The 13,812-nt window shown below is 42.1% G+C and overlaps 1 protein-coding gene across 3 annotated transcripts in view; it reads left to right on the forward strand.

Moving 5' to 3' along the window:
• AOAH (acyloxyacyl hydrolase) overlaps positions 1 to 13,812 on the forward strand; it is a 198,993-nt gene that overhangs the window by 156,662 nt on the left and 28,519 nt on the right. For all 3 annotated transcript variants that reach the window (XM_073549989.1, XM_073549990.1, XM_073549991.1), the window contains exons 13-18: positions 1,186 to 1,268; positions 1,698 to 1,734; positions 2,550 to 2,624; positions 7,716 to 7,888; positions 9,405 to 9,463; positions 9,841 to 9,900. In XM_073549989.1, the coding sequence (XP_073406090.1) occupies positions 1,186 to 1,268; positions 1,698 to 1,734; positions 2,550 to 2,624; positions 7,716 to 7,888; positions 9,405 to 9,463; positions 9,841 to 9,900 (487 nt within the window). The remainder of the gene's footprint in view (positions 1 to 1,185; positions 1,269 to 1,697; positions 1,735 to 2,549; positions 2,625 to 7,715; positions 7,889 to 9,404; positions 9,464 to 9,840; positions 9,901 to 13,812) is intronic.

Consider the following 13,812-nt stretch of genomic DNA (forward strand, 5'->3'; position numbering starts at 1 on the left):
GTCCTCTCACCCCCCATCCTGGTATGCATGGTCCCCTCACCCCCTATCCTGGTATGCATGGTCCCCTCACCCCCCTATCCTGATATGCATAGTCCTCTCACCCCCCTATCCTGGTATGCATGGTCCTCTCACCCCCCATCCTGGTATGCATGGTCCCCTCACCCCCTTTCCTGGTATGCATTGTCCTCTCACCCCCCTATCCTGATATGCATGGTCCTCTCACTATCCATCCTGGTATGCATGCTACCCCTCACCCCCCTATCCTGGTATGCATGGTCCCCTTGTCCCCCTATCCTGGTATGCATGGTCCTCTCATCCCCCTATCCTGGTATGCATGGTCCCCTCAGCTCCCTATCCTGATATGCATGGTCCTCTCTCCCCCTCTTTCCTACTATGCATGGTCCTCTCACCCCCCCATCCTGGTATGCATGCTACCCCTCACCCCCCTATCCTGGTATGCATGGTCCTCTCAGCCCCCTTTCCTGGTATGCATGGTCCTCTCACCTCCAATCCTAGTATGCATGCCACCCCTCATCCCCCTATCCTGAAATGCATGGTCCCCTCACCCCCAATCCTGATATGCATGGTCCTCTCACCCCCTATCCTGATATGCATGGTCCCCTCACCCCTATCCTGATATGTATGGTCCCCCTCACCCCTATTAAACTGCACACATACAAAAAAAACACATTTATACTCACCTTTCTTCCCTGTGCTCCAGCGCTATTCGGAGGCCGGGGGAGGAGTGTGGCGCCAGAGTACGCACATGCCCATACCACGCTGTCCAGCGCCATATTTCTGTAGACACACTGCAAATGTGTCTTCAGTAAAATGGCACCGGATAGTGCCATGCCCATGCGCAATTCCGACAACGAACTCATGCCCCGGTCTCCAGCTAGAAGAGAAGCACCATGGCAATGCTCCTCCCGGTCAGGTAAGTATGTAAGTACGGCGCCGGAGATTGCAGTATGCATTCAGTGTCTATGTGTACTGCCATCTCCGGCACCATACGCTGGGTGCCTTATTCTGTCTGGAGCCAAACTGCGCAGACGCGTTGCGATTGCGCAGTCTATAAAGGCTTCGGACAGAGTGACGCTCCCAGTGTTATGTTATTGATGTTCTATAACAAAAATATCTCACTTTCTCAATGCTTTTTCCAAGTGATTTTGTGTTTCTTTTCTTTAGGGGATGGACACAGTCTTTATATCTACGGTTAAGAGACTGGAACCGCTGCAACCACAGAGACTACCAGAACATAGCTAGGAATGGTGTGTAATGTGTCCAATGAGAAAATGCATATTGTGGTTTAGTCACAAGTGCAAAGAAATTCTTAGCGGTGGAGATATACTGGAAATGTGAAAGATCATGTACCAAGCTCATATTGTTAAGAAAAATTGACTAAAGCTCTGATTATTTTTTTCCTGACCTTGGCAGGTAAATCTGCTTCTTTATCATTGTGGCTGATGATCATGGCAGACCATTGTGAAATACTGCATTCATCCTTTACAATGCAGCAATGGTGTGAATGTAGCCTGTCATCTTCTAATGACAAGAATGGAGAAAAAGTATTTACAAGGATTAAAAAAGCAATGAGTTTAAAAAAAAATATTCAGTTTTTTACTGTAGTTCCTATCCCAGAGTTCGTTAGTGGGTCCAGGACGCTTTTCCTCAGCTTGTCCTTCTTCATGTTTTGACAGGAGGATCATCTAACAATTTACAGTCATACTTGACAAGGTAATGCCGAGTGTTGTGTTGGTAAATAGCCAAAAATATTGTTTGAGAATGTGGATCTGCAGTTAATGCATGACTTAATAACTGGAGATCTGTAGGGTAAACTGTGGAATATAGCCTACTATACAGGTAAAAGATGGGCCTACTCCATATTAGGTATGTGTGACTTTGGAATGAGATGTACTTCACATTTGGATTAAAGGGAATATGTCAGCAGGTTTTTGCTATGTAATCCAAGATTTCAGCGATGTGTCACTTTTTGATTGGCTTGCTGCAGTTTTGGTAAAATCACAGTTTTCTCAGCTGCAGATCTAGCTGCTGAGCGCTGTATAAGCCAGCCCCCATCACTGATTGGCTGCTTTCTTTGTACACTATGCATAGGCAGGAAGTTGCCAATTATTGGTGGAGGCAGGGTTATACAGAGCAGGAGGACTACACGGCACAAGACGACTAGTCCTCTAATGATAATCTGCTGATAAAACACTGATTTTATTGAAGCTACTGTGCAATATGTAGCCCAGTAAGTGACACATCACTGGAACCATGGTCTCTACCCCTACTTCATGCTGCTCTACTGCTCTTGGATTACATTACAAACATATGCTGACAGATTTCTTTGAATTCTTCCATGAGGCTTACTTCAAAGTGAAATTCCAGTTGGGACATGAAATTTAGCCTTATCATAGAAAAGGACATTTATCAAAAGCAATTGAGTTGCACAAACTGCATGACTCAATGTATTCCTTTAGTTGTGCTACTTATGTATTTCCCAATTAATACTCTCTAGGTTTATACTGATTATTCATTTTACATTTCAGTATGGCACGAAATCAGCAATTGGATAAACCTGCAATCGTTTTCTATGCCATGATTGGTAATGATGTCTGCAATCCGTAAGTATCAATGAGAAAAAGAAACAATAATTGATTTACAGTTGTGGTCAAAAGTATTGACACCCCTGCAATTCTGTCAGATAATACTCAGTTTCTTCCTGAAAATGATTGCAAACAAAAATTCTTTGTTATTATTATCTTCATTTAATTTGTCTTAAATAAAGAACACAAAAAGAATTGTCCTAAAGCCAAATTGGATATAATTCCACACCAAACATAAAAAAGAGGGTGGACAAAAGTATTGGCACTGTTCGAAAAATCATGTGATGCTTCTCTAATTTGTGTAATTAACAGCACCTCTAACTTACCTGTGGCACCTAACAGGTGTTGGCAATAACTAAATCACACTTGCAGCCAGTTGACATGGATTAAAGTGGACTCAACCTCTGTCCTGTGTCCTTGTGTGTACCACATTGAGCATGGAGAAAAGAAAGAAGACCAAAGAACTGTCTGAGGACTTGAGAAACCAAATTGTGAGGAAGCATGAGCAATCTTAGGCTACAAGTCCATCTCCAAAGACCTGAATGTTCCTGTGTCTACTGTGCGCAGTGTCATCAAGAAGTTTAAAGCCCATGGCACTGTGGCTAACCTCCCTAGATGTGGACGGAAAAGAAAAATTGACAAGAGATTTCAACGCAAGATTGTGTGGATGTTGGATAAAGAACCTCGACTAACATCCAAACAAGTTCAAGCTGCACTGCAGTCCGAGGGTACAACAGTGTCAACCCGTACTATCCGTCGGCGTCTGAATGAAAAGGGACTGTATGGTAGGAGACCCAGGAAGACCCCACTTCTTCCCCCGAGACATAAAAAAGCCAGGCTGGAGTTTGCCAAAACTTACCTGAAGAAGCCTAAAACGTTTTGGAAGAATGTTCTCTGGTCAGATGAGACAAAAGTAGAGCTTTTTGGGCAAAGGCATCAACATAGAGTTTACAGGGGAAAAAAAGAGGCATTCAAAGAAAAGAACACGGTCCTTACAGTCAAACATGGCGGAGGTTCCCTGATGTTTTGGGGTTGCTTTGCTGCCTCTGGCACTGGACTGCTTGGCCGTGTCCATGGCATTATGAAGTCTGAAGACTACCAACAAATTTTGCAGCATAATGTAGGGCCCAGTGTGAGAAAGCTGGCTCTCCCTCAGAGGTCATGGGTCTTCCAGCAGGACAATGAGCTAAAACACACTTCAAAAAGCACTAGAAAATGGTTTTAGAGAAAGCACTGGAGACTTCTAAGGTGGCCAGCAATGAGTCCAGACCGGAATCCCATAGAACACCTGTGGAGAGATCTAAAAATGGCAGTTTGGAGAAGGCACCCTTCAAATATCAGGGACCCTGGAGCAGTTTGCCAAAGAAGAATGGTCTAAAATTCCAGCAGAGCATTGTAAGAAACTCATTGATGGTTACCGGAAGCGGTTGGTCGCAGTTATTTTGGCTAAAGGTTGTGCAACCAAGTATTAGGCTGAGGGTGCCAATACTTTTGTCTGGCCCATTTTTGGAGTTTTGTGTGAAATGATCAATGTTTTGCTTTTTGCTTCATTCTCTTTTGTGTTTTTTCATTTAAGACAAATTAAATGAAGATAATAATACCAAAGAATTTGTGTTTGCAATCATTTTCAGGAAGAAACTGAGTATTATCTGACAGAATTGCAGGGGTGTCAATACTTTTGGCCACAACTGTATGTATATATACTGTATATAAATTATTTTATTCTCCAGGCTGGAGATGTGAGTCAGTGAAAGTAATGGAGAACTTTTAGATTCTATGCTAGATTGTATAATAAAAAAATAAAAAAAAGTTAAAGCACAAAGCATTATACTAAACCTACTCAGAAATATGTTCTCAATGTCACTGGGTAAGGGCACATTCAGACAAACGTATTTTTGGCATAGAGAAAGGACCCAATGTTCCCCTGTATGCTAGTGCACATGGGTGATTTTCCATACAGACCTCAGGGTCATGTGGAAAAAATTACAGCATGCGCTAGTTTGGTTCCATTTACGCAACAGAGTAGTGTATGTAGATGCAGACAGCTCCTACACCCCTCCGCTATGCAAAGTACGGACCATGCATGGACTGGTCACTTGTCTCCTGACCCGAATATATGCCTAGGAGACTGTTTAATTCAAGTCCCGCAAAAAATAAGCCCTCACATGGCCATATTGACGGAAAAATAAAAAAGTTATCGCTCTGGGAAGAAGGGGAGCGAAAAAAGAAAACAGGAAAAAAGCTCCGATCATAAAGGGGTTAAGCAATAAGATATCGTTTCCATAACTTTACCTTCTTATACTTTACAATCTTTGCTTCTGGAACAAGATCTTCATAAATAATACTAAATCTAATAAAGTAAACCAATCTTTTCATGTAATGGAAATAATCTGTACTCTGACAGTGTAATGTACAAAGCACAGGGCTAATATCCTCACATATTGAAACAGATAAGCCTCTGTTCACACCGTGATATGTGCAGTTACATTCACATATACTTGTCTATTTTTACATCCATAAGAAACATTTTTTTCCTGTGTGTGATCCATTTTGCATGTAAGTTGATCCCATTTTTATTCTTATTCGCTTTCATAAAGTGAAGCAGGTGGACTCTCTGAACCTTTCATTAATCTGTTAACTCCTAGCGATGGATCAGTGAAAAACGGATGAAACACTGTAGTAAAAAGTATGTCTTCCGTTTTTCATCCAAGTTTTATAGATCTCTATAAACTTTAAGTCTAATCTGGAAAAAAGATGAGAATAACTCATGCTCTGATTCTCTTGGATTGTTCGCATAGACATATACAGTCATGGCCAAAAGTATTGACACCCCTGCAATTCTGTCAGATAATACTCAGTTTCTTCCTGAAAATGATTGCAAACAAAAATTCTTTGGTATTATTATCTTCATTTAATTTGTCTTAAATGAAAAAACACAAAAAGAATTGTCCTAAAGCCAAATTGGATATAATTCCACACCAAACATAAAAAAGAGGGTGGACAAAAGTATTGGCACTGTTTGAAAAATCATGTGATGCTTCTCTAATTTGTGTAATTAACAGCACCTATAACTTACCTGTGGCACCTAACAGGTGTTGGCAATAACTAAATCACACTTGCAGCCAGTTGACATGGATTAAAGTTGACTCAACCTCTGTCCTGTGTCCTTGTGTGTACCACATTGAGCATGGAGAAAAGAAAGAAGACCAAAGAACTGTCTGAGGACTTGACAAACCAAATTGTGAGGAAGCATGAGCAATATCAAGGCTACAAGTCCATCTCCACAGACCTGAATGTTCCTGTGTCTACCGTGCGCAGTGTCATCAAGAAGTTTAAAGCCCATGGCACTGTGGCTAACCTCTCTAGATGTGGCCAGAAAAGAAAAATTGAGAAGAGATTTCAATGCAAGATTGTGCGGATGTTGGATAAAGAACCTCCACCAATATCCAAACAAGTTCAAGCTGCCCTGCAGTCCGAGGGTACAACGGTGTCAACCCGTACTATCAGTCGGCATCTGAATGAAAAGGGACTGTATGGTAGGAGACCCAGGAAGACTCCACTTCTTACCCCGAGACATAAAAAAGCCAGGCTGGAGTTTGCCAAAGCTTACCTGAAAAAGCCTAAAACGTTTGAAGAATGTTCTCTGGTCAGATGAGACAAAAGTAGAGCTTTTAGGGCAAAAGCATCAACATAGAGTTTACAGGAGAAAAAAGAGGCATTCAAAGAAAAGTACACGGTCCCTACAGTCAAACATGGCGGAGGTTCCCTGATGTTTTGGGGTTGCTTTGCTGCCTCTGGCACTGGACTGCTTGACCGTGTGCATGGCATTATGAAGTCAGAAGACTACCAACAAATTTTGCAGAATAATTTAGGGCCCAGTGTGAGAAAGCTGGGTCTACCTCAGAGGTCATGGGTCTTCCAGCAGGACAATAACCCAAAACACACTTCAAAAAGCACTAGAAAATGGTTTGAGAGAAAGCACTGGAGACTTCTAAGGTGGCCAGCAATGAGTCCAGACCTGAATCCCATAGAACACCTGTGGAGAGATCTAAAAATGGCAGTTTGGAGAAGGCACCCTTCAAATATCAGGGACCAGGAGTAGTTTGCCAAAGAAGAATGGTCTAAAATTCCAGCAGAGCATTGTAAGAAACTCATTGATGGTTACCGGAAGCAGTTGGTCGCAGTTATTTTGGCTAAAGGTTGTGCAACCAAGTATTAGGCTGGGGGTGCCAATACTTTTGTCCGGCCCATTTTTGGAGTTTTTTGTGAAATGATCAATGTTTTGCTTTTTGCTTCATTCTCTTTTGTGTTTTTTCATTTGACAAATTAAATGAAGATAATAATACCAAAGAATTTGTGTTTGCAATCATTTTCAGGAAGAAACTGAATATTATCTGACAGAATTGCAGGGGTGTCAATACTTTTGGCCATGACTGTATACGGAATAATGAACCTCTGATGGTCAGTGTGCTGGCCGAGAAAAAAATTAACAGCACATGACAGATGTGTGAATGCGGTCTTTAGGTGTGTACTAGGAGGTATGCTGACATTATCCAGAGATATAATGGCAATGCCATCCATTGTCCTTTGGGACTCTATGTAGGTGGCATATATAAGTAAACTTTTTTACTGTATAATAAAGCACATTCTGCTGAACTTTTCCAATATATTGAAAAGTTGCTTATTTTTGCAATTTTGGATACATTGGAACAGCAAACATGGTTTCAAAAATGCACGTTTTTTAATGAAAAATATTCAGAATTGAGAGTCCTCAGTGGTTGATACCTTTTAATGGCTAACTGAAAAGATGGTAACACATTGCAAGCTTTCGAGACTACTCAGGTCTCTTCATCAGGCATAGACAATGCCTGATGAAGAGACCTGAGTAGTCTCGAAAGCTGTAATGTGTTACCATCTTTTCAGTTAGCCATTAAAAGGTATCAACCACTGAGGACTCTCAATTCTGAATATTTTTCTATCTACTGGCTAACACGGTACAAATATATACATTTTTTAATGTTCATTTTAACGCTGCTTTAGAGAGAGCACAAGAGGATATCATTTTTTTCAGTAACAAAAGGAAAATTCTCTCTCTCATTTGATCTCTAGTTCAGTAGATACACTGAAAAGTATGACCACCCCTAAGGAAATGAGGACTAACGTCTTGAAGGAACTAAAATATCTGGATATGAATTTACCTAAAGGAAGTCATGTGATTTTAGTTTCACTAGCAGATGGACGATTCCTCTGGAACACCTTACATGATAGATATCATCCTTTAGGTAATGTTTACTCCATGTGGTGTTTTTCATTTGATGACTTTGAAGAGATCAATGACATACCTGTCATGAAGGCAGACCATGGAGCCTGTGGTGAGATGAGACTTATTCCAAATTTTGGTGACCCTATGATGTCCATGTTGGCCATGGAGTATTCCTGGGCAAAGTGTAGGCCATGGGCCACATCTGGCCCTTTGGCTGTTCCTGTCCAACTCATGGACCAAGACAGCCAAAGGAGTGCCACTGATGTCTGTATTTTTAGGATTCAGATACTGGTGAATACATTGATGGAACAGGGATCCATCAGCTTCCACCATTGAGCATGTGTGTCTGAGAGCGCAGCAGGCGCGATGACGTCACTACATCACACCACCTGTACAGAGCTCAGTACATTGCACAGACCGAATCAGTTGGGGGAAACAGGGCTAGACGAGTAGTTTTCTTTTTTTAAAATTGTCAGTACTTGTGGGAAACTGTATAGGCCTTATACTGTGTGGGGAGCTTCTTTGGGTCATCGTATTATGTGTGGGAAAATCATATTGCGTAGGGAGGCTTTGGGGGGATATCATACTTTGTTAGGTGCTTGTGTGAATGTCATACTGTGCGGTGGACTTTGTTAGGACATCATACAGCATGAGGGTGCTTTGTGGAGACATACTGTTTGATGAACTGTGTGGGGACATCAAACTGTTGTGTGACTGTGGGCGCATCATATTGTGTTGGGAGCTGTTGATCGAGGTACAAGGGATGACTAACAGGAGCAGAATGATTTATAAGCTTTATAAAAAGCAGTAAATTATATGGTTTTGATTAGCTGTTACTGATAACAATGCATTACAGTAAGCCCTATCGTAATGTCATTGCCACATAATGTGGGAAGTTCTGAGACGTTATGCCTATTCCAAATTAAATTGCAAAATCCAAGTACATACAGAAAAGTCACGCAGACACACATTTATGTATCCAAGCAAAACTCTCTTTATTACATTATTGGTCAGGGTTTATATAGGTTTTCACTGGACATATATTGTAGCAATATAATTGGCTCAGCTTAGCTCTACATATGTGATGACATTAGCATATATACATCTAAATGGCTAAAGTTAATATCATCTACACCCTAGGTATGGCTCTCACTTCTTTCTTTCACTTTCCTATGTTGTCTCTAAGTTCTGTTAGACAAAGACTTCTTATCTGAAAACGTACAAAGACTCCATGTTAGAAAGCAGGAAGATGGATGTAGAATAACCAAAATGGAGTCAAGATAGATAAATAACTGATCTCACCGTTACATGTATTAGCAGTAGCAGCGAGTCAACATACTTAAGTGATCAAAATGAATATGAAACAATAATATTAATAATGAATTAAGCTTGTCTTTTTGGTTCGACCCTCCACAACAGTCATTGTCTCTCATGTGGCACCTTGGGAAAATCCATTGTCTTGGAGAGAGAGATTTTGTGTGTACAGCATGGATGCAGCGAAATATCAGCTTAAACGTGTGTTTTATCTTTAACAGGACAATTAAATAAAGATATCACATATGAACAATTCTATGGGTTCCTGAGCTGTGTTAAGGTACAAAAAGAGTCATACAAAAAGTTGATAAAAACAAAATTATCAAATCTTTACGAAAACGCATTCTTACAGTTTTCCAATACAGAACTCTTTATAGCACTTTTCATACTGCAGTTACAACTGAAGATGATTTTTCCTTGTTAGATGGATTTGGGATCACTCTGTAGAAAGGTTCATTGTGTTTGACAATCTGCGATGGCTCCTAATTTATGACAGTCCTTGCTTCTTTCACTCCATGAAAAGTGAACTGCATTGACATCCACTGCATCTATTTTTCATGTCTCATTGATTTATTTTTCTTCCCTTCTCACCTGAGTGCATTTAGAGAATAATTTCATTCTTTACACTGAATTTTATAATATATCCTCTAATTATAGAGTAATCCATGTGAAGGTTGGATGAACAAGAATGAAACTCTTCGAAATCTAACCACGGAGGTAGGATTCATGCTTTCTACAAAGTATTTCTGATTGTGTTAAAATGAATAGACTCATGGTTTTGTCCATTATACACTACTTGAGTCAGAGTATGCAAATTAGCCTTTTATTTATTTTTGGCATTTAAAAGGGGGTGTCTAGTCAGAGAAAATTGATGATGGCTGCTACAGTGAAGGAAATAATTATTTGATCCCTTGCTGATTTTGTAAGTTTGCCCACTGACAAAGACATGAACAGTCTACAATTTTAAGGGTAGGTTACTTTTAACATTGAGAGATAGAATATCAAAAATACAATCCAGAAAATCACATTGTATAAATTATATAAATTTATTTGCATTTTGCAGTGAGAAATAAGTATTTGATCTCCTACCAACCATTAAGCGTTCTGTCTCCTACAGACCAGTTAGACGCTCCTAATCAACTCGTTACCTGCATTAAAGAGAGTTCTCTTAGGCTAGTTTCACACTGGCGTATAGAGGAGCTGAAGGGTGCTGCGGGCTTCCTCCGTGAAGCTCCACCTCCTGCCGCGCCTCCTCCGTTCAGCCCCGCCTCTGTTGGCATGCAGCCTGTGTACCCTATCTTCAGCATTAGGTGCGCAGGCCGTGCCGATAAATGTGGATGCCTCCGCATGCGTCTTTTTGACGGTGCGGCGACCTGTGCCAAACACAACGTGTTGCATTTTGGTGCGGTCGCCGCACCGTCAAAAAGACGCATGCGCCGGCATCCACGTTCATCGGCACAGCCTGCATACCTAATGCTAAAGATAGGGTATGCAGGCCGCATGCTGACAGAGGCGGGGCTGAATGGAGGAGGCGCGGCAGGGGGCAGAGCTTCACGAGGAAACCCGCAGCCCTCCGCAGCACCTCCATACGCTAGTGTGAAACTAGCCTTGCATAGTCACCTTTATAAAAGAATCCTGTCCACAGACTAAATTAATCAGTCAGACTCTAACCTCTACAACATGGGGAACACCAAAGAGCTTTATAAGGATATAAGGGACAAGATCATAGACCTGCACAAAGCTGGAAAGGGCTACAAAACCATAAGTAAAACGCTGGATGAGAAGGAGACAACTGTTGGTGCAATAGTAAGAAAATGGAAGAAATACAAAATGACTGTCAATTGACATTGATCTGGGGCATCGTTGATCATGAGGAAGGTGAGAGATCAACCTAAAACTACACATGGGGAAAATTGTTAATGATCTCAAAGCAGCTGGGACCACAGTCACCAAGAAAACCATTGGTAACACATTACACCTTAAAGGTTTAAAATCCTGCGATGTCTGCCAGGTCCCCCTGCTCAAGAAGGCACATATGCAGTCTCGTCTGAAGTTTGCCAATGAACACCTGGATGATTCTGTGAGTGATTGGGAGAAGGTGCTGTGGTCAGATGAGACAAAAATTGAGCTCTTTAGTATTAACGCAACTCGCCGTGTTTGGAAGAAGAGAAATGTTCCCTATGATCCAAAGAACACCATCCCCACTGTCAAGCATGGAGGTGGAAACATTATGTTTTAGGGGTGTTTCTCTGCTAAGGGCACAGGACTACTTCACTGCATCAATGGGAGAATGGATGAAGCCATATACCGTAAAATCCTGAGTGACAACGTCCTTTCCCTCCGCCAGGACATTAAAAATGGGTGGTGCCTAGGTCTTCCAGCAAGACAATGACCCAAAATATACAGCCAAGGCAACAAAGGAGTGGCTCAAAAAGTAGCACATTAAGGTCATGGAGTGGCCTAGCAAGTCTCCAGACCTTAATCCCATAGAAAACTTATGGCGGGAGTTGAAGCTCCGAGTTGCCAAGCAACAGCCTCAAAACCTTAATGATTTAGAGATGATCTGCAAAGAGGAGTGGACCAAAATTCCTCCTGACACGTGCGCATATTGATGACCTATCCTACCACTAAAAGCAGCAGACCACGAGGCAGATATGCCCCACTCCCCCCCCACCGGGCATCATACTTTCAACTGTGTCGGTGTCCTGAATGCCGATACAGTTGAAAGCAATGTTGGAAGAGGAAGCAGACAGCTCCCTCCTCCATCATTCTCCCTGTACATCTGAATTCTCAGTGCAGTGGCCATGATGATGTCACTACATCATGCCTGCTTTGCCGAGTTCTGCATGGCTTCAGACCACACACTGCAGAGAATGAAATGATGGGGGGAACCAGAAGAGGCGAGTATTTATTTTTTAAATCAGTGAGTACATTTTGGGTGTCATTGAACTTTTTGAGGGGACTCGGTGGGGGCTATTATACTATTTGGAGGGCAATGCAGGGGCCACTATACTCTTTTGAAGGCTATGTGGGGGCCATAATACTTTTTGGAGGGCTATGTGGGGGCCATTATACTATTTAAAGGGCTATCTGGGGGCCATTATATTATTTGGAGCCCATTATACATTGTGGCGGGTTGTGTGGGGTTCATAATACTGTGTAAAATGCTGTATGGGGCCATCCGATTGTGTGGAAGGCTGAGGATGGGCCTCATACTGTGGAAGGACTGTGCCTGGGCCATCCTACTATGCTAGGGACACTATGGAGCATTATACTTTGCAGGGGATGGAGTGTACTGTAGGGTCATTATACTGTGTGTTTGGAGAGTATTGTGAGGAATTCACTGTGGGTGTCACACTTTGTTTGATGGAGGGCACTTTTGTTGACGTCATACTATATGGAGGCCTTGAAGGGGTATTTTAGTGTTTGGGAACACTAAGGGACTTCAATAAGAGAAAAAATACTTTTTAAGGGCTGCAAAGTTGTGAGATATGCTCTTCTGTGACCCCACTAAATATAAATTATTTTTTTTTTATTTGGAGGGGGGGCAAATAGGATATGCACTATGGGGCCCCATGATTTCTATGTATGCCCCTGCTCTGAATGTACAACCCCCTTATTTACATAATGCCCCATTTTGAGGATCGGCGTAGGTACAAGTGCCCAGATGCCCAGCAATCTAAAAGTTATCTAGTCACAAAAAAAGCGGCTTGCAAATGTGTCTTTCAAAAACTTACCCACCATGCATTTGCATGGGGGGTGGAGTCAGGTGGAATGACCAGCTTGACCATGCCACCTTAAAAAAGCACTCCCATCAAAGTTTTTATTTTAGTATATTGCAATTATTCTATTATATAGCACTGTGTACTAGTGTGCAGGAGGGCAACATGAAAATAGTGTCCATAAGTCAGCATACCTGTAAATTCAGGTCCGAGATCATCAGAATCTCTGCGCCACTGAAAGCTGTTTGCAAACGGTTTCGCATGAATTGAGACAGTCCATTTCAACTTGAAACTGAACAACTTTACTGCTTTCTTTACACAGCACATCCATTTTCTTCACAGCATTAACAGGCTTTACATTACACATTTTTTCCTCTTTACATGTACTTCTCTCTCTGACATGCAACACGTTCCCAAGTCGAACCATCTCATACGGTTTCTCAGCATCCTCCCTGTTTAGCTCTGCCATGGTTAGACACTCCTCTGTCTGTTTCGCCCCAGACATCAGATCATTTGTTCCTGAAGTCAGTTGCCACATGGCGAGTGACCTGCCCTGTATTGTCATAACTTCTCCTGTGCGACTTCCTATGGCCTCCAGTACCTAACGGGGACCTACCACCTTTAACGGTAACACAGCGTCCTCTCTGCTTTCACTCACTGTGACTGTGGATTACCTCAGCTGTTTTGCCCTGGATCTGAGGGCATCAGCCCATGCGATAAGTTGCCACATCATGGAGTCACATGCATCCCTGTATTCTCTTGGCCTTTCCTTCTGCTTCTGCACCACACTGCTGTAGCCCACTGTAGTCCTGTCTTGCTGCTTTCCTGGTCTGTTACTGCAGATGGTTGGGCTCCACACTTATCAGGATGTTGCGTGGTCACTGCTACAATTCTGGACACTTAAGAC

The sequence above is a fragment of the Dendrobates tinctorius genome, unplaced genomic scaffold, assembly GCF_039654945.1.
Source record: "Dendrobates tinctorius isolate UK_male_01 unplaced genomic scaffold, ASM3965494v1 ptg000162l, whole genome shotgun sequence".
Lineage (NCBI taxonomy): Eukaryota > Metazoa > Chordata > Amphibia > Anura > Dendrobatidae > Dendrobates > Dendrobates tinctorius.